General features: G+C 43.0%; 1 protein-coding gene across 2 annotated transcripts in view; it reads left to right on the plus strand.

Moving 5' to 3' along the window:
- CMIP (c-Maf inducing protein) overlaps positions 1 to 21,833 on the plus strand; it is a 123,219-nt gene that overhangs the window by 49,679 nt on the left and 51,707 nt on the right. For both annotated transcript variants that reach the window (XM_085234639.1, XM_085234640.1), the window contains exon 2: positions 15,892 to 16,017. In XM_085234639.1, coding sequence (XP_085090765.1) covers positions 15,892 to 16,017 — 126 coding nt within the window. The remainder of the gene's footprint in view (positions 1 to 15,891; positions 16,018 to 21,833) is intronic.

Here is a 21,833-nt window from a genome sequence, read left to right on the forward strand (position 1 = left end):
AAACCATCAAGAGCCTCAAAGGGCAGAGCAACCTGGTTGCTGGAAGCTGGGCAAAGCTCCCAGAAAGTCAGAACTGTGCTGTCCAGCTTTGCTGACCAGCTTCTCTTGGTTACTGTGCAATTAAAGAGCTACTATTTTTTGGGTTTGGTGGCTCACAAGGCCTGCCTCTCCCCACCCCGGTCAGGAAATGTCTTGCTGCATACAAAGTTGGCCCTTATCTCAGTCACTTGCAGGGCCGGCGGAGATCGAGCAGCATTTAACACACAACCTGCAACAGGGCACTTGCACTCAGCAGATTTTCTTGGCTTTCCCGGGAAATAACAGCAAAAAGTCCTGTTGCTGACGTCTGTCAACCCCTGCTGAAGCAATCAGGGAATGCTTGGTGCAGGGCTTGCAGTGCCCTGAACCTGGAAGGCCACGCGAGGGAGGAAGCCGCTGGGTTACCGGCGGTTTCTTAATCTTCGATGGGAAGGCAGACGGCGTCACGGCCGAGAAACGGCTCCTGGAGCCAGCATCACCCTGCTGATACCATGTAGTCAACACAGCCTCTGCCCATGTGCTGGCACACGGGGCGATACTGCAGGAATGTGGTGGGGAAAGCCTCATTTTGCCCAGGGCTGGGACGTGCCCCTCGGACAGGGATGCAGCTGCCCCGCATCCATCGCTGGAGCTGTGCCAGAGCACCCACCTGATAGGCTTCATCTTATACGAAGTGCTTAAAGGGTAGAGATCTGCATTGCCTGCAGCCTGCAGCCATGTAGGGAAATTTGAGGCTTGTTCTCTTCTAAACATAAAAATTTTACAAAAGAGTGGTATTTCATATTCTTTTCTGAAGCTTTTGTTTTTGCTGTTTGGAGCATCTGAAAGAAAATATATCTGATTTCAAAGCTAGTTGTCCAACATTGAACTCCTGCTACCCACTCTCATTGCTTTTGTTGATCTTAGCACAGAAAATTGAGGAAGAAGACAGATGAGAACTGGTAAATCAGAACAGCACGGGCAAAATGCTGCTTCTGAAGGTGATGGGTGTCAGTTGTAAAAATCATTTTGTCCCTTGTGCTAAAAAAAGAGAAATAAAAGTCAGAATTCAGGAAAAAAAAGCTTTTATTTAACAAAATTAAAGCTACTGTTTAAGTGTTAGTTTTAAATGGGAAGCAAAGCATGAAACCACAGGCCATTTGTGTGTGTGCAGTGTTGCAAAAGACACAAAAGAGACTGCCAAGCACAGCAAACTGAAGCTGAAGAAGTGAGTGTTCAGAAAGACCGTCCAAAACAGTACAGTGAAATCTGACAAGCATGCTGCATTTCTTTTCCTATTCTTTTTCAGCATATAGAGAGTGGATGTTAATCTCCCCTGTGTGTATTTAAGGTCACCATCTCAGGCTCCCAGCCCTGTGTACAGGCACATGCTGGTTTGAAGCAGCATCACTTATTGGAGTGTGTTCAGAGCTGAGGCCCTGCCTGAGTGTTGCTGAAGTTTTCCTTGCTGGTTTGAAGCATTTGTTCATCTGCACGAAGTAAGTTCTGCAGTTACTTATCTTCTGACGTTGCAGGCATCACGCTTCAAAGGCTTTCTTGAGTGCCAGGTAGAATGCTGGCATCCTTTTATTTCTAATAGGATCTAAAATAAAAGAGTGTTAGAGGTTCTGAGCTGGAAGGAGTAAGTTTTGTTCACGTTGGACTACCACTGAAATGAAAGATCTCATTTGTTCTTTGAGAATAACTTATCAAGAAGTTTAGCGGAGCTGGAAAGGCAACTCGGTTTTCTGTTTTGCAGCATTGAAATAATTAGCCAGTAATTGAAAAGGGAGCCTGATTGTGCAGACGCATCATTGCTTTGTAACATTATACAAACACACTGTTTTAACAGAAGAGGACTCAAAGAATAAGCAGGGGCTGTGTTCAGTTCTGCTCCTGTACGTCATCCAGTGACTTTTCAGTTTCTGCAAATACGGGTGAGACGTTCGGTGCAGCATTGGATAGAGAGAGCACAAAGACCTGCTGTTGCGGTTGCCAGATCAGTGATTTGAGATTTTTGGTGTTCTTGCCCTGCTCAGGAATTTAAGGCTTGTGTTTGAACAGCAGCTGGAGAGAGTTGTCCTAGATTACCTTCCTCTGCAAGTTTCTGATGAATTCCTGCCAGCATCTCGGAAGGTGTAATTTCTGATCAGTCCCACTGGATTTTCAATTTCACTCGTCTGTTTGCTGGTGATGCATGTTGCTAGGAAAGAAAAACAGCAGAGAGATTTTTTAATTTGATTCTTTATTTGATTCTTTTGGTTGGCTTGATTGTTTGTTGATCTCTTACCATTTCTGTTGGGTGGTGATGAACTCGTCTCTCAGTACTGTTTCATATAAATGCAGTGAAAGAAGAAACCTGTACCAACTGACAGGTTCAGTTGGCAGGGTTTTGTGTTCTGTGGGCTGCAGAGGCTTAATGAGAGCAGCTGAGTGACCTCTGCTGTGGCTACCATTAGCTTTAGGTCTCTAGTGCATTGCACAGCACTAATTAATATTAAATACTACTAATAACCTGTACCATTTCATACAGTTTTTCAGTCAGGATGAGAACACAAGCACAGAGGGAGGCTTGGGCCAGCAGGCTGTGTGCAGGCCTGACCAGCTGAGCAGGTTGGGTCAGAAGGGCAGCTTTCCCACCTGGGTGACTTTTCTGGACAGTGATCTGGCTGGGCTTGGCTGCTGGGCGGCAGAGTGAAACACAGGGACTGGGACATCCTGCAAAACCAGGGCACTCGATTGCAAGGCTAAGCAGCTGGTTCACTGTGGGCTGTGTTTCCCTGGGCGTGGTGGGATTGCTTGTGGGAACTGGGAAAACGAGGGTTCACTTCATCGTACTGAATTCTCAGGTTTTGTGTGTGGCTTAAATGATATTCCCAGAGCACTTTGGGGCCATCTAGGAGAAAAAAGGAAGATGCAGGATTATGTGCTTCGTGTTTTCCATAATGCAGCTGCTGTACTGGATTTACTCCCATCATATATTTACGTAACTCAGAGGGATGTCTTTTAGCCTCTTGAGTTCTATTTGCAGTCTGAAGTCAGGCCTCTGATGCTTCTCTTTTTGGAGAGCATTAGAACTGGTAACAGCTCAAGGCAAAAGTGGTGATCTCAGATAAGTCACATCTGGCGCCATGGAGACAACTCTTCTTGGCCTTTCAGTCTGCACCTTCTCAAAGATGTTCATGCTTGAGCTGCTGATTCCTGCGTCCCCTGATGACGTCAGTGCGTATTAATGAGCATTGTAAATTGATTAAAATAGTTCATGAGACAATTAAGATCTTGAGAAGGCCCAAACTGAGTATAATGGCTTAGGAACTGCTGATGGTGGGTGTGTGACTTAGATGGCAACTGGACTCAACTACCTCTGAGAGCAGTTGTGTGATGTAGGTTGTTAGGGAGACATAAATTCCATAGAGCTTCAATCATTGTGGGACTGCTGCTTTTCTTTTCTTTTTTTCCTGTAGACGTCATCAAACGTGAACTGGATCAGAGTACTCAAAACTGATGTCAGTACTGTTAAGAGGTCCAACTAAGTCAAGGGGAGCACTCCTCCTGCAGCTAGTGATGAAATGTTTGATTCTTTTTTTCGGTGTGTGTGCCTTAAACAGCTTTTGGCAGTAGCAGCGTCATCTTCAGCTCTTCTCACTCATCACTATAAAGGACTGACATGGCTGTTTATACTTCTGTGTCTCAGAAGGCTGATGGACAGTTCTGGCAGTGTGCCTTGTCAATAGCTGTGTGTGTTGTGACCGTGCTTAGTGCTCAGGAGAGACAATGCAGTTGCCATTCTTCTTCATCCTGTTGTGATTTTTTTTTTTTTTTTCCTGCTGGGAAAACAGAATGGATGCAGCACATAGTCAGAGACCCTAGCTTGTAACACCTACCAAGGAATGCTGTGATTGTCTGCTCTCAGGTCTTCAGAACCTCATCCAATCAGTTTTGCATTGACTCGGAGCTGACAGTTAGCTTTTCTTTCTGTTCAGGACAGTTTGAAAGGGCAGATGGCAAGGCTGAATCTCAGTTCCATACTCATTTGACGAAGGTTGTTGCAACCACCGGTTGCTTGACTCAGAATGCGTCTGCAGGATCCAGGTTTCTAAACAAAGTGCACCAATAATTTGCCTGATGACTTATTCAGGCTATTGAAGGGCAGAGTCAAGTCTCACTTAGTTGACATCAGTAACGCCAAAGAAATAACCAATTTGGCGCTTCACAATGCAGTCTGTTGTTGAAAGTACATAGGCTGGTATTCATCCTGAAAACAGAACTCTATGTGCAATGCTATTTAATATTGTGTGCGTATCCAACTGTATATTTAGAGGCCTATAATACTTCTCGACTGACAACAATGCATTTAATCTAGCACTAGATTACTGCCAGGATTACACGGCAGGCCGTGTTTCAAGAAGTGCTGTTAGAATTCAGTGACATCTACAGTACATGTGCTGCCACTGAGGCATGACTGCTGCGCCGTGGGCTCTTGCAGAGGTCACAGCAGCAGACTGGAACATTGTGTTTCCAGCTCCCTGTAAGAACCTTCTGAATGAAGGATATGCTGGAAAGCAACTGACAATATTGATGAAAATATTGCTACAAATAAAAGAATACAGGGCTTGGTGACTAGGTATTGCTCCTTTGTAACCGGGCGTGTAGAGACAGTGTGCTCAGAGAGATGAGATAAAAATGAAAATGGGAAACAGGACAAGAATTTCAGAGGTGTGGCATGTCTGGCAGTGGCGGTTGTGGCTGTGCTCGTAATGCTCTGATATGCAAAAGATACACTTCTAGGCAGTTACACCTCTGAAAATCTGATGCTCTCTTTCTCCATGCCTAATCCTTGCATCACGGGAGGAACTCTGAACGTACAGTAAAGCCTTTGATCTGCTTTGAGAGAAGTATTGGCAGAAACTTTTTAGGACTGGCTGCAGAGCTGTTAGGATGTGGGTCACAGCACAGAACAGAACCTGAGATTGAGTGTCTGCCTTATGTCTGGATCAGAAAAGTGTATTCCCCAGTTGTTCTCTGAGTTTCTGAGTTGGGTTCAGTGATCCAAGGTCTTGCAAAATGTTGCAGTATTTGGAAATATTGTGCTGCAGTGCTTATACTCCACATATTGAATTTGATTTTGGTTTCTGTTTTATGCATTTCCAGTAAGAGTTGGTCTTTTTTTTTTTTTTTTTTTCCCAAGGAAACAAGAAAAGGGTTAGTTTTGGAATTCAAAGATATGTGTTTTTAGGATTAAATATGTTTCAGAATCAGGAAGAAACAAGCTCTTTCTCAACATGATGAAGGCTAGAGAAAAAGGCAAAGTTTATTATGCAAGCTGTATGTTTTCCTTCTATTAATGATGCTTCCTAAAATGCCTCGATAAGTTCTAGTTGGAGCCTGCCAGTCACTGGAGCCTTTTTCAAAGGGTAACACGGGTGCTGTACCTTATTTTCAGATGCTTTATATTTAACCTGTTTATCTCTGAGGAAACAATTGATAAACAATCTCTATGTTAAGCATTCTTCTGTAAATGTCACCGGGGAAAGTGCAGGTAGGAAAATGAAGCTAATGCATTCTCAGTGCTCTACCCTTCCTACTAATTCTGCCCTGGTGGTTTTTCTGATAAGCCAGATTTTTCGCTAAAGCTGGAAACAGAACAGTGCTGTGACATTGTGTTAATGCTGCAGTAATGTGTAGCCAAAGCAATTAGAAGGAAGAAAGCTGATACCGACAGTAAGTTCACGTATGCTTTTTGTTCAGACATGTTAGCTGGAGTTGAGTTTATCAAACGGAATGTTAAGAAAGTGAAAAGTGAGAAATAAGCCTGCGTGAGGCTCAGTGCAGGTGGCTGGCTGTGCCTTTAGGCCCATCTGTCGTGTCCTTGCTCCTTTGCTTAAGACAAAGCTGCTCTGGACTGGAGGGGGCCCAACCTGCGGAGTGCGGAACTGCAGGACGTCCCTCTGTCACCGTTACGCTGCGTCTGCAGCGGCGATGATGCACAGTGATGTGGTGGCGTTTGTGGATCTCAGTTACAGAGGGGAGGGCAGGAATGGTTATCCTTGTTTCCGTTCCTGCTGTGGGTAGAGCTGATGCAAGCAGAAGTGGTCAAAAACCTTCATGTGTGTTCAGGTACAGAGTTCAAACATACCTCTAATTTGGAAGCTTTTGTATTCTGCTGAACCCAAAATGCCATAGAGGAGAAACAATTCATGTTTTCATCAAGGCTTGGAGCCCAAGCCATAACACTCAGTGGTAACTGCAAGTCCATGGTGGTTTGGCTTCAGATTCACAAGTACATGCTAAAGCACTTTGGCAGTATTGGCTTTTTGAGAGCTTTCTGCTGGAAAATCTGCAGCTAGTTTAATTCTGGGCACACAGTTTGCTGAAAACAGTTCAGATTTTCTTGGTAGAGATTTCTTGGACTAATAATCATAACTCTTTGGTTGTTGAGGTCAAAGCTCAGAAGCAGTACACTTAACTTGCCCGTTCCTCCCTGGGTGGAAAACTCAATGTACAGAGTTATGGTTGCAATATTTAAGGATTTATAAAAATGAGCTATTTCCTTTGGAGACAACAAATAAATTAATAAAGTAATCTTGACAGAGGGCAAGGAGATTGCTTCAGAAACGTGAACAGGAAAGCTGACTTGATGGCATATTTGAACTTGGAAAGCCAAAACGTGATTTCCAAGGGTAGGGATGAGATCTGCAGCCGTTGAAAAGGTTAGAATTGTTTTAAAGCAATTCTTTTTTTTTTTTTCTTTTTAATGAAATGGGGAGGGGGAGTATCAGGGGAGAAAATGAACCTATTGTAGTATGCCAGCCAGTTCTGTTGGGAGGGTATTTCTTTCATGGATTACCTAACACACCTAAGTGCTATTGTATAAGCCATCTTGATGTTAATGTATAGGGTGCCACATAATGTTTCCCTTTTAAGTGGTAGCATTGTGATCTGAGGATATAAGTAAGGCCGAGTAAATACGGAGAGGAAATCAAGAAAGCTGAGTGACTTTTCCTGCAGCTTTAATACCCTTGTGTTGCATCTCACCTTCAGATGTGCAGCAGCAGCTGCTGGCTGGGCATGGAACTATTTCTTCCAAACGTGTGTCACCCAGAGAAGCGGTAGGGGAAAGCCCTGCTGGTGTCCTGAAGCAGCAGCTTGGAGCGTGTGATCCTCATTGCCTGTGTGTGAACCATCTATCAGGGAGTGCAGAGGAAGTGAGTGAGTGCATTTAGTTGAAGGCTGAAACATTTAGTTCAAAGAGAAATGTTGAAGGATTCAGGCAGCTTAGTTTTCCAAAAAACAACGTAAGATAGAATATGATGGATTAGTTTCTAGTAAACAAGGCTTCTCTGGAAACATATCTCATTAGAGCTGTGGTCGTCACGGTCCCTGGGGGAGACTATTGCAATTCCTTAGAATTCTTCTCTGGCCTTTAGAGAGCAGCCTGGATGAGAGTGTTTGCCATTTTCACAGACGATGATGGCAGCGTTGCTCTGTGTTTTTCCTTTCCAAGTGTGTCTGCTGAGATGACCATAGCAGGTGCTCTCGCTTCAATTTAGGCACTCTTACTTAATTATCTTAAGAAATAATGTGCCAGGCTAGTTAAGTATTGCATCGGAACAGTACAGTTACCCGTTGAACATGCAGTTTCATACTGCTACATCCTTCATGAGCACAGTGTTCTTAGGATTTTAGTTAAATATTTGGTTCATTTATTTATTTTTAAACAAAAGAGAAAGTATCGCTTTAAATCCGTCAGTGTATCCTTATATTCAAGGAGCTTATGGAGGTAATTTAGGTTCTGTGGTGCACTGTGTCCTCTCCATTACGTGTTTACCAGTCAACTGACACTTTTCTCAAATATTTGCTCTGCTGTTTCACTGCAGTTGCCCTCTCCTTCTCCATTCCCTCACCATCTTTTTTTCCATGGAGGTATCGCACATATTTCAGTCACCCTGTATTTAAATAGCAGCACTCCCTCCCAGTGCAAACAGGCAGTCGTTAAAACAATGAGGAAGACCAACAGCAGAGGAGGCCATGGGTGAGGCCAGGAGTGTGCAAGCACAGTTTTGCAAGAGGCTTCCTTCTGAAGGAAAACTTTCCGTTAGTGCCAGGGTGTCAGTCTGTACTGCTTGGTGAGACAAAACAAAGGGGAAATCACTGCTACAGAGAGCTGGGCATCACTTAAACTTCTAGAGAGTTGTCCGAATTATTGCGAAAGGTGAGACATAAAGCAAAACAATGAGACCACCAATGTTTTCTTACCTCCGCCTGGAGCAGAAGGAAGGAAGGGGAGGAGCTGCTTGTCATCAGGAGGTCCCCGCTTCTTTCCCTCGAACAGCAGAGAGCTTAGTGAGACTATGAAGAGCACCTGTGGCTTTTTTGAGGGATCCTGTATTTGTCTGTAATCCAGAGCAGACAGCTGTACTCATACTTCACTGGGAACTCCACATCTGTGCATCCTTTCCCCGAATGGAGAATCTGCTGTTGAGAATTAAGCAGCACACTTGGGTTACTGCAATCTCTGTCCTATGCCCAAACATCAGGCTGAGATTGAATGTGGCGTCCTGGGAGCTGTGGGGCTAGAAGTGCATTAAAAATAAAGGAAAAAAGCATAAATTGGAACTATTTCAGCTTTTCAACTATTGTGGTGTTTAATGCGTTTCTACAGATAAAAAGCATGGATGTGAGAAGTAGTGTTGGAGAATGCTTGTTTAAGCAGAAAACGAGAACTTCATATATGGCACATTTATGCTTTGTTTAGTTTTGCAGTTGTTTAATTTCTAAATAAAAATCAGTGAGAAAGGAGCTAGGATGTACATGATGAAGGCAACGTGAGCTGGCAGGATTGCACTCTCAGAGTCAAGTCCTACACTTCTAATGGGATTGTGATACTGGGTTAACTCAGCTTCTCTGCCATTCAGTGTTTCATACTTGGAGCAACTTCCAGGTTAGTCTTTGTACTGACAGACAGTGGAGATGAATGCCTTGCTTCCCTTGCAGCTGTCCTAGGCCGTTTGAGTTTTCAGCTAAAATTTTCCATGGGAGGTGCAGATCCTTGTGCAGCGGATGTGACCTTACTGATAGCAGATGTGGTTTCCTTCTTCACCTTCTGCTGACCTACTAGAGGTAATGAGCAGCAGGCCCTTGGAGATCTGCAAGCCTATGGTGAAAACCACGGTGTGTGCAAGCACAGTGTGCAACAAAAACATGCTGTAGTGCTGTTACCTACATCAGTGATTTCTGATTGTCGAGACCAGTCTTGAAAAATTCAGCTGCTCAGCTTTCCTTTTGTAGTATTTCCTTTTGTAGATCAGTAAGGTTCCTTAACAGGCTGACTATTTCCCAGGTGCCAACTTTGTATCTGAAATTAACTGATAGTCTTGCATTTCTGGCTCTCAGGGCTGTCCCTGGTTCAAATAGTCATCAAAGGGCAACATTTTGTTTTAGCACAGATCATGCCTGCTTTGGTCCTTTCTCCTCTCTCTGGTTTGTCAGCGTTTGTTGCATTTCATAGCATGCAACGAGGCTGATAGTTGAAAGAGGATTGAAAATAGAGAGCGGCCTCAACTTGTGAACAGTTTGTGGATGCAGTTTTGTTTTCTGTCACATCATAGTTGCTATGGTGACTTAGCAAAGATCTCCTTAGCAGTCAGTAGATGCTTCGTGTTCTGGGCAAAAGTCAGAGTTTTGCCTGTATTTTCCAGTATTCTACTAACAGTTGTTCTGCAGAAGAATGTGTGCATTTGGACCTATGCAGTAAGACTGTACAACTCCCATTGCTTATTCCTGCTGCTGTAGAAAGGTATGTACCTGCTGTGCTGTTCCTGTTCCTTCCTGAAGTAATTTCAAGGAAGGCAGAAAAACAGCCTATCTATCTTGTCAAAATCATTGGGTATTTCTTCCAGAGGAGAGCGAAACTGCTGTAAGTGGCATATAAAAGGGAACATGAACCCTGATGGAGAAGGGTCCTCCTCACGAGTTGGTTGTGCAATTTTGGAGGAGGAGGATGCATTTGGCGCTGATTCACATGGTTAGATTCAGGAAGTCTGAGCTGTGTTCCCACATCTCTCCGAATTCTCATGTCACCTAGGGCATGATCAATCTTAACCGAGATTTTCTTCTAGGCTGATAGGTGGGGGATAATAATCCTTCTTTCGGATTCTCTATGTGGGGGATAAAAATTCATATTTTCAATTTTTCTAAGTTTACTGGGATGCTAAGATTTGCAGTTATTCATGCTTTGTTCTCCTTTGATGGTGGATACTGTGCAATTACAGAGTACTTCAGAAATACGGTCTGTGCAATATAAGAGTGCATTCCTAGGTGATGAGCAATCTGTTTTTGTCACTGTGCCCTTCTGATCTGCAAAATGCTCTGCCTCCAGCACTGATATCAGCAAAGGCTGCAACAGATGCTCACAGAGCAGAGGTGTTCCACCTGGTGCCTATGGAAGCTATGCTGTGCCAATAGGTCACATCAACCATCTCTGTCCCCTTCCTGTCCTGGTCAGGTGCAGCTCAGAGCAGTCCTCATCCCTGTTAGCAGCAGGTTGGAATCAGAAGACAAAGCTTTTTGGACTCCAGTACCATTTCTGCTGAGCATCCAGTATTGCTGTGTGTCCCAGCTGTGTTCCCTTTGACATATGGGGCTTATAAAAAAAAACAACAACAAACCATTGATCTTTTGTGGACTCTCAGATATGACCCTCTTGATGACGGGCATCTTCAGAAAGTCTTGAAGATACAGGTTTTGTTTTAATCCCAGAAATTCAAATAGTTCTGTTGGTAAAATAACTGAATACGTTGAAGTGCTTCTTCAGCTGGCTTTGACAGTAGAAGAGAAGTATCTCCATTTAAAAAAAAAAATTCTATATGCATTTCAAGGAGTATAATTAATACTTTTTTCCTGCTTATTTGACTCGCTTGTCATAATACATACCCCATAATATGACCTTATTTTCTCATCTTCTTAATGACGAACCTCCATTCTGTTCTTTAAACATATTTCAGACCTGAATTACTTTGTAGTTCTCTCTGCCAGTGCCTCATGCATGGATTTCTCAGATTCTGGGACCTGTATGTCTTAGCGTGGAGAGCGGTTCTTTCCCACCAACCCTTCAACGAATGGTTTTGTCTTTTCCATTTCCTGTACCTCCACAGAACTAATCAGCCCACTACAGTTCACTTTTTTTTTTTTTTCCTGCACAGCCTGGGATAATCTGCTTCTTCCTGGCAGCGGTTACATTTTTATCAGTTTTGTAAGGTTAATTAATGTAGCAGCCTTCAGTCCCAGTCCTCTTAAATATGTAGTGGAAGAAGCTGCAAAAAGCTAGCTGCAAAAAGCTAGCTGCAGAGCCTGACTTGGTTGAATAGCTGCTGAAGTTCTGAGTTACATTCTGAGCTTGAGGTTTTCCTCCAATGTGTTCCTACACACCATACACAGGACAAGTGAGGTCTTTGCTTATTGTGAAACACATGAGACCACCAACTCAGCAGCAGGACCAGGAGGCTGATGGTGACGATGAGCAGACCAGGGGCTGGGAAGCATTTAGATGTGGGAATGTTGCTCCAAGGGAGCTCAGAAATTCCTTTCTGCAGCTCTGGGACGGAGCTGGATGTCTCACCACTGTTAGTCTTTCTGTCTGTTTTCTTATCACATTAATCTCCATGAGATTAACATTGACTTTAAACTCTTTCAAGTCATTATGACAAGTGTACACGGCAGTAAATTCTTCCATATCAAGAGTGAAACAAATTGCCCTGCGCTGCGTATTATGGTGCAGTACTGCTAATTGCTTAACTTGATAAATGCCTTCTGATAGGTTATATAGTTAATGAATAAAGATGTTAATTGCTCTTATCAGAAACAGCTACATTTGCAGGGGCGTTCTCTGGAGCCATGGATGTCTCCTAGGAGAGATTTATTTCAAATCGTCCATTGTTTTCAGCAGTTTCAGAGTCCAGGCTGAATAGTCTCCACCCCCATCAAAGTTTCGAGAGCAATCAACTCTTCCTACACATTATTCAGCAAGGCTAAGCCTTAGTTGGGTATGGCAAACTTATTGCTAGTACAGCATGCTCGTGTTCCCACTGTACAGCAGCATGTTAAGCCTGTTAAGAGCAGCCAAGGGAGAGCTAAGCACCTGAGAGTGGAAGAACAAGGGCCTGGAACATCCCTATTTCCTCCCATCAGCTGGAGTACTTAATTGGAAAAATCATTCTTCATTGTTGTTGTGTTGGTGGAAGCTGTCAGTCCAAATATACTTTAATGCAAATAACCATCTATAGTTGTAGAATTCATATTTTCTAGATGCTCTTTTTGGAAAATATGTAGCTGAAGGTTTAGTACACGATTATATGAGTAAGTGCCTACAAACATCATATTAACAATGGACGTCATGTTTATTCTTTCCCTTTTAGAATTTCCCATGGAAACAAGTGGGTAGATTTTTGCATTATTGAGTAGTCTGCTGCTGCTGACTTTTCCCAGAAATGCTAAGAGAAAGCTAGCCTTACACGTGAGCCTGAATGTTCTTCCAATTTTGGGAGCACTGATTCCCCCAAGATTTGATTTATAGTGGGTTTTGGTGCATGGCTATTCTGGAACCAAGTTGTTTCAAAGCTGTATGATTAATAAATCTTCGCAGAACTGGAAAAAAAAAAAAAAAAAAAAAAGAAAAAAAAAAAAGGCAAAGTTCTCACTGAGTTTAAAACATACCTGATTTCCCAATGGAGAAAGTTGCATATTTTTTTAGGAGGCTAAAGGCTAACATGAAGGGAAAAATGATTCCATGACTTTGGGTTTTTGCTTGTTGTAATAAATTTCTTTCTCATTTATGAGTCTCTTAGAATTCTTCAGGACTTGTTCAGCAGCAGGTAGTTAGCCAGAAGTTAGAGATGTAAATGTAAATCTGGAAATTGACACATGCAGATTCTCTGGACAGAGTTTTCTAAGTCAGGCTTAATTCTGTAGAGTAAAAGAGAAGGGTGCATTATCTCGCTTCCTTTGATAGATTTCAGGCTTTGCCAAGAAACATAAATTCCCTCTTCAAAAATGACAGCTATAAAAATAAGAATTATTATTTTCTTAAATAAAAACATTTTCAACTCAACTTGATTTATTGCTCCTTAAAGATGCTTTGGTTTTGGAATGTGAAGTGTCTCACACTGCTCATCAGGGGTGCAATATTCTGTTCCCTCATGTTATGTTAATGTACACGTTTCTCTTTCATGTTACAAATGAGATCAAACCAGCTAAAAAGTATTCTGGCAAATGTCTGACATGTATTTTCAAACATCTGAATCCACATTTCTGGTCATCCGTGTTATAGTTTGGGTTTCCCATGGTGCGAGCTGCAGGTGGGGATGCAGCTCCTGGGTTCATATGTGTGAGACCTGCTGGCACATGGGAAGGTTGAGGACTTGTGCTGCATCTTCGTCAACTGCAGTGATTCAGTGATTGACATGCACACACCTGAGCATCAGAATTGCCTGTGTTTTAAGATGAACCGATGACTCAGTCTGTGGTTTTACCTCAGGCCATTTTCTGATAAATGGCTGAACGGTGCTCGGTCTTGTGAAAGCACAAGGAACACCACTCTGTCCTCGCTTCTGTGAGTGCCCAAGGCTCTGGGAGGGGACACTGGTGTGGGGCTGACCTTTGGCTTTTGGTGCCCAGCATCTCCTCGAGCTTCTGGGACTCCTCATGCTCCAGGGCAGCTTTCGAATATAGGACAGCAAACAATTGTAGTAAGGCTTGGTGTGAGGTGTATCCGGACACGGAGGATGGAGATCATAGAATCATAGAGTCACCAAGCTTGATAAAGACCTCCAAGGTCATCTAGTCCAACCGTCCACCTACCACTAATGTTTCCCACTAAAGCATGTCCTTCAGTACAACATCTAAATGTTTCTTGAACACGTGTTATATAAAGGACTCCATTGGCTCCTTTCTCCAAGGGGAAGCACCATGTCATCTGTCTAGTACCAACAGCTCAAATTCTGTGAGAATTCAAGTCTTCTTCAATGTTAATGGAGGGTATTAGGGGCAGTCAGCACCTTCATAAGAGAGAAATTTAAATTGCATTGATTCATCTCATTTTATGTTTGCATCAGTCGATCTGGGATTTCTCCCTTCTCCAGTCTTTCAGAGCATGTTTTTGATATCTTTGCCTCCTGAGCATACTAGATTTTCTGCTGGCTGTTTTCATATTTTTCCCTGAGTGTTGTAATGTTGATTACCAAAGGATCTTGGGCCTTTGGCTTCCTGTGAGAACAAGATAATTACTCTCCAGTAGGCAACGCGTGACGTACAGTATCAGCATTAAGCCACTGGGATTCCAGTTACTAGTGTAGAACAATATTGCGGGTAATGAATAAGCAGAAGTTTATCATACTTCCTGCATAACAAGGTTTTTGTTAAAGAGACAGTGAAAATTGTTTTCAGTGAGGGCTAGAGCAAAATGAGCCCTCCTATAGCAAGCGTTGTTTAAAACAATATTGAAGTTCAGTTCCTAGGCTTGCTGACTGACGTTGTTGCAGCAAAGTTGCGAGGTGGGGTCACCAGATTTGTTTTGAACAGTGCAGTTCATGGCCTTATGACCATGTATGAAATGAACTTGAAAGTCATTTCCAGCTGCACCACCCACATAACTTACGGAAGAAAGCCATACCGTCAAAATGTAGGGACCTTCCAAATGCAGCTTGCTGATTTCGCACTCGCCCCCAGATCTCGTGTTATGGTGCTCAGAGTTGACCCCAAAGATGATGTGTTTTTTCTTTTGTTTTCTTATTTTGAGACCATCAATTAAAAAGAATCTGTGTATTGGGCACAGTGGGAGTAAGTTTATGAAGTTTCAGTTAGATGTAAGCCAGCAATAGCAAGAACATAATTCACAAGCGTTATCAGTTCCATTCACTTGCAAGATGTGGCCAACACAAGGGCTTATCCAGGTGGGGGGATTAATCAGCATTTCTGCAGAAGAACAGTTAACTCTGCCATAGCAGTACTGATCAGTTTGCTTACACTATAGTGCAATGAAATGGATGTTGTCTTTGAGGGCATCTGTTAAAACAACACAAAGTGCAGTGTATGTATGTGTACCCAGTACATACACACCTATAGCTTTGTGTATTTATTCATCTGTGGGATATAACTTTATGTGAGCTTGTGTATATACATTATTTCAGCTTATCTCTATTTCAGATATAATTATACTTCTGCAATGCTGAAGAGCTATCAGGATGCTAATAAGGAGTTTCCTTATTTCCTTGCTGCTATCAATATATGTTGTACATGTGACTGTAATATGTGGTTAGTTATGCTTTAATTGTGACTTTTGCTTGAAATTGGGCGTCGGCAGCATCTCCAGTTTGAAACTGGTACTTGCATATGAGCAAAGATGAGTAGGTTGGGTGCTCTGCTTTTGGTTATGTTTTTGTGAGATGAGGGCAGCCAGGGAGAACGAGGGTGTTTGGAATAGAACCACCTAAACACAATATACTTCTATCTGTGTGATTGAGATGCTTCTTACATTGAGTGCACGAGTGTGGTCAGACACCTTCACAGCTCAAGTTGGTGGTTTGAGATCCAAATCAAATTTAATTAGACGTTTTAGTATTCCATGCTCCCGAGTCTGGTCTGTTTGGTTTTTGTTTGCTTGTTTAATTGTTTTTGTGGGTAATCTTACTTGAACAAGTTGATGAAGGTTATTAGACTGATCTCTCTGCTGAACGGCCAGTGTAGGTATTTTATTTCACAGTTTTACAATGTATTGCAGCTATTTTCATCATCAAAAATAACTTTGTTCTTACTTTGAAATTGTGGAACTTCTGATGATTAAGTAAATTTTTTTTTCCCCTCTCCTTTGTTTCCTTGCAGCCAACTGGGTACATGGAAAACTCCATTTCCTACAGTGCTATTGAAGATGTTCAACTGCTGTCCTGGGAGAATGCCCCTAAGTACTGTTTACAGCTCACGATCCCGGGGGGTACTGTCTTACTTCAGGTACAGTAAACATAGAAGTAAATTCTCTTTCTTTAACTATGAATCTCCTTGATTTTTTATTTGCTGTTTGTGAAATCTAGTCCTAATTACCTGGGCTCAGAAAAGGCAGAGAACTCTGTGCTGTGAAGTTATCTTTCTGCCAGCAAATCGGCTCAGTGATAGTTCTAGAATGGTCCACGTTGGTTGACAGTCAGAGTGAGATCTGTGGGGCATGATTTAATCTTCGTGTTGATTGTACGCATCAAAATAGCGCTCTATGAAAAGGAACACTAATTTGAGCCTGAAACAGTAAAAAGTCAAAAAAGATCAGTTTGTATAGGAGACCCATATCTGGCAGTGGAACAAACACGTATTATCCTTTTTTTTAAAGATATTTGATCTTCACTGAAAGATTTCAGATGAGGCTCTGCAGCTTCCTCATGAAAGGGAGCAGAGAGGCAGGCGCTGATCTCTGCTCTCTGATGACAGTAAATGAGCCCAAGCAAACGGTGTGGAGCTGCATCAGGGGAGGGTCAGGTTGGATATCAGGAAAAGGTTCTTCACCAGAGAGTGCTCAGGCACTGGAACAGCCTCCCCAGGGCAGTGGGCGTAGCACCGACTTACTGGAGTTCAAGAAATATCTGGACACTGTTCTCAGATATATAGTTTGAGTTTTGGTTGGTCCTGTGTGGAGCCAGGACTTCAACTCGATGGTCCTTATGGGTCCCTTCCAACTTTGTCTGCTTGGTGATTCTATGATTTGCATGGGACACTGCATTTTTATTATTCCAGGTTTCTTCATCCACTGGTGAGGCTATATAGGGCTCCTTAGGTCACTCCACGTTCTGGTAACAGAAGAGCTCCACAGCTCTGACCTTTTGGAATTATTTCAGTTTAAGAAAAGTGACTGAAGACCCCCCAAAAATTATAAGCAGTCATAACTTGAAAAAGACTGAAGTGACTCCAGCTTAGCTCATAGAGTAGTTCTCAGCATTGTCGCTGAGACAAATTGTTCTCTGTTACCCTTTGTTTTTTCAGATGAATATACAGCCACGATTGTGTATATGCATTTCATGTGGCTAGGGTTGTAAGCAGACTGTTGAGTGATTTCTGCAGAAATTATGTAGAAAAGATTAGTTTAAACTGTGGGAAATCAACACGAGTAAGACTTGGTATTGCTAAGATGACTCCAGCTCTCCTCTGCCTTTGTTTTGGATGGCTGGTGGGCTCATTCATACACAGAGCTGTTTCCAGTAGCTGAAGGGAGCACAGCCCTTCAGGGGAGGATTGGGATTGTTTTGGAGTATCATAAAAATATCATCAGGTTGTGATGACAACATTGCAAACATGTGGTCACTCAGAAATGGTTACATGTGTTTGTTGAAACATCCATGGCCACATCCTTTGTGGAGGATGTTTCTGGAGCTCCTTTTCCTTTACCTCACTGGTGTAATCATAGAATCGTTTGAGTTGGAAGGGACCTTCAAAGGCCATTTAGTCCAACTGCCCTGCAGTGAGCAGGGACATCTATCAGCTCTATCAGGTTGCTCAGAGCCCCGTCCAAGCTGACCTTGAATGCCTCCAGGGATGGGGCACCCACCACCTCTCTGGGCAACCTGTGCCAGTGCCTCACCACCCTTATTGTAAAAAACTTTTTCCTTTTATCCCGTCTAAATCTCCCCACTTTTAGTTGGAAGCCATTTTCCTTGTCCTGTCAGAACAGACCCTGCTAAAGAATCTGTCTCCTTCTTTCTTATAGCCCCACTATAATCCTGGGGTTCTACAGTCCTGTGAATGCGGGATACAGACCTTCCCCTAGTGCAGCTCCAGTGGGTTCGGGATGACCTAAGGATGTCTAATCCTGTAGGCTCTCCTGGTGCCAGGGTAGCATTTGCACAGACGCGTGTCCCGTTGCATTCAGTGTATGCACACGTGCCTCTGCTTGATGCCCAGCACATTGCTGTGGCTCAGAATGACTTGCTGATCTGAGGCGTTTCCAGGGAGTGTATGGAGCCTGAATTTCAGGCAGGCTGCTGCAAGTCCACCTAAATCCTGATTCTGTGGTAGGAAAAGCCTCAATGGTGCATGACAGTGGGGAGGGCAGGCAAACAAACCATGGTTTCCCAACAGGTAGATTAGGGTCCTCATTACTGACAAAAATCTTCCTTGCTTAATTCGTTAATTGAATTAATTAGAGAGAAACTCATTTGTCAAGGTAGACAATTTTGATTTTTTCATGAGATAATTCTGATTCTTCTTTTCCATAAATTTGCTTACTGATGCTGGCATTTGTGTTTGTATCCATTTCAACAGCTGGAATGGTTAAATTTGCCTTTCAAAATTCTGTTTTAAGTCTTTATCCCATAGCTTATGGTGGCTGCCTTTACTGGCCTGCTTAATAGGAAATAAGGTAAAATGTGAACCCACAGCTCCCTGCTGAGTTTAAAGGCAGTGTGGTAAGGCATACAGAATTGGATCTGGAGTGGCCTGCCATGTATTTCTTTAAAATAAACAGACTTCACAAATAATTACGTTCTTTTAAGAATGAATGTACTTTCTTCAAATAGATTGATGCCTTTATATGACTTCCTAGGAACTGATACGGAAATGCAGTCAGCTCTTTTTCAGTTAGGATTTTGGTGGACTGTCCGTGCAGAATGGATCGCGTTACAGTATGACTCTGTCAGAATTCCAGCAGAACTGAAAACACAAGCTTTGAAAATGTTTTTAGTATGATTTAGTTCTCAGCAGTGTCTGGGTTCATCAAACATGACCAGATCAGAGGGAATGTCAAAATAGATTTCTCATATACAGCTGTAATGTGTATTCACAAATCTAAAATATTATTGAAAATTATACAGTGTGCTTAAAAAATCAAAATACAAGAATGGATTTTTCTAGTAGTTACGTTCAGCAGACATACTCAGGTATATGTGACACATACTCGTGAGTATCCAAAAGAACTGTTCAGTGAGGTGCTGAGAAATTGAGATGCTGAGAAATTAGCTCTTGCATGCTTCACTTATTTTCAGATTTCTGAGACGTTTCAATATATTTACGGGAAATTGGGACTTCAGATCTTTTATAAAAACATTCAGCCCTGCTAGTCTGAGCAGCAGCACTCTGATGTAACGTCAGGCACTGCTGTCAGGAAGTGTCTGATGGTGAAACAAGTCAGACAGGTCCAAAGTGTGTTCCCAACGTTTCTTCTGAAGTGCACTTGTGAAATCTGTTTGCTGGTTTTGTTTTTGTTTCCCCTCAAAGACTTGATCTAAATGAGATTTATGTGTAAGAAAATGTTTAAATGAATTCTTTTGACTTCTACTCCATGATTTATTTCATGTTTCTGATGAATTTTAATTCTGTGTTATGTCTTTGTACATGCTATGTGTTATTAACCCGTTAATACCACAGGATACTACTGATATAATTTGACATAAAATGAAGCACATCAATAGTTATGAATCACAAGTTTTCCAGATTGCAGAGAAGTCTAGAACTTCATCTTCTGTTTCACTAGTTTGAAGCAGAAGCAAACTTCAGATAGCTGGAAATTCCCTCAGAATGGAAATTCATTCCCAGCAGTTCTCGTGGGAGGATGTCAGTGTGTGGCACTGGAACATCCTCTGTGTGTGTCTGCAGTAGGCATGAGAAATGCCACCAGAGAGACTCGAGTCCGTGTTGGGGCTCTCATTCCTCCATCTGCTATCACCAAAGCCTATTTCTGGCTTATCACTGCACAGCAGTGAGTCAGAGAAGGAAGAGTGCCATTACCTTTCCTTACATCATCCTAATGTCCTCCCCAAGCAGTACTGACCCATCCCAACCCACCTGAACACGTGAGATCTGACAAGTAGCGCCGGAGGTGATGCAGCTCTTGGGAAATCAGATCATGATAATGGGACACATCTACCTGGGTTTCAGGGGAGGATTTGGTTCTCAGGCAGCACATGGCTTCATCTGGGCTGGGCTGGTGTTGGAATGTCACCATGGTGGGTGTGCTTTCTGCTTGGGTTTGCCTGTGCATCCATGTATGCCATAGGTTGGTAACAGCACTGGGGAGCTCAACCCATCCATTGTGTGTGCTGGGATGGCAGGGACAAGCAGGGATGGCCAGAGACGACTTCTTCACCAGTGTGTCATGCTCTCCTTCCTCTGGTCAGCTGGTTTTGCTTCCTGGTTCTCCCAGCATGAAGCTGTCAGCTCTCGTGGGTTTTTTCTGTTTGCTTTTCTGCAAAGAAGATAGCAGGTGTGACAGGGCTGGAGCTGGCTCGTCACACACAAGCTTTTTAGGCCAGGAAACAACAGCTAAATAAGTGTGAGCTCTTCACTATCAGTAATAGACTGTCCTCTTCATGCTGTTTTCTTGCTTTCTGTTTGTAAGGCACGATGTGCTTTGTGGTGCTGTATGAAAGCTAATGAAAGCGATGCTACTACTGATAGTGAAATAGCTGCAGCAACCTATTGAAAGTGACTGAGGGAGGGAGAAGCTTATAATTTTACAAGCTTTTTAGCAGCAAATGTAGGAAGAGTCTCAGAAAAGAGGCTTTGGTATTTTGGTTGTGATGGTGCTCTCCCATAGTGTCATCTCTTTTTGGATGGGTCGTGAATGCCGTGGGGCTGCTGCCTCCATCCCTCTGCTCGTGGTGTATTCATGTCTTGGGGTGATCAGAAGGAAGGGCAGGCAGGACAGGAAACCCCGATGGGCACAGCAGCCTCATGCTCAGCTCAGAGCATGTTAGCCAGAGAGTCCCCGTGGTAAATATTTTCACAGGAATTTTTGATAATGTTATGTTTCAGTCTCCTTGGAGTCCCCCGTCTCTGTTTAGATGTGATGAGGAAAGCATGACAAAAGCTCATCCTGTGATGACATAAAACCATAAAGCCAGGACATCCTGCTGACCAGAGAGCAAGCGGGGGAGAGAAACAGAAATACAGAGGAAACCCAGGGAGAATGAAAAACAGAATCTGGATCCTCAAACCCTACTTATTGCCACATCTCTTCAGATGGCGGAATCCCATAGATTATGTGTGAAGGGTGCTGTTGTAAGGAGAAACATGGGAACTTTCTGCTATGTGGACAAGCCTGTTCTTGCATTCTGAATAACACACATGCCTGTAATGAATGATGCCGTTGTACTGACTTACTGTTAGAGAGGCTTGGTAGCATGGCACATGTAGTATGATGGAAGGGATGTTTTCTGCTGTTGCTGGTTGCTGCAGGCACGTTGTCTCAGCAGAGCTGTGAATACCTATATTGGCTGTAGGTCTCACCATCGTACCTCAAGCTGCTTTTTTGCACAGGTTCAGATGCTCTGTTTCTCAGCAGAGCACAAGTTCCTGCTTTGTCTGCTTTCACCTGGGTGGAAGTTGCTGCAGGGACTTTAGTACTGGCATGCAACAAGAGTTGGATTTCTTAGGAAAAAAACTCTACTTTCTAGAAGTTCACTGCTTTTTAATGACAAAGTGCATTCTTACTCACTGGCTAAGAAGTGAGGTGGTTTGGGTGCAGAAAAAAATACTTCCCCTTTTGTACAGAGGTGCACGTTGTTCATGTTACCAAAGCTCAGTATATGCAGGTATTTAATCTCCTGTGCAGCCTTCCTTCTGTGAGCAATCCTTTCTAAGATGTTAAAATGAATGCTGTGAATGGAGCTGGCTCTGCAGCTGGTCCCCAGTGGATTTTCCTCTCTGACTGAGCATTTTCACCCCAAAGATTGGAACATAAAACCCTTCAGGACTCAGTTCAAGGATGAACTCATCTTTGAAAACAAAAAGCAACAAGAAACCCCACCATACAGAAGTACCTCTTACAGCAGGCTTTCTTCAAGCAGCTG

This window comes from Meleagris gallopavo, chromosome 13 (assembly GCF_905368555.1).
Source record: "Meleagris gallopavo chromosome 13, MGAL_WU_HG_1.1, whole genome shotgun sequence".
Lineage (NCBI taxonomy): Eukaryota > Metazoa > Chordata > Aves > Galliformes > Phasianidae > Meleagris > Meleagris gallopavo.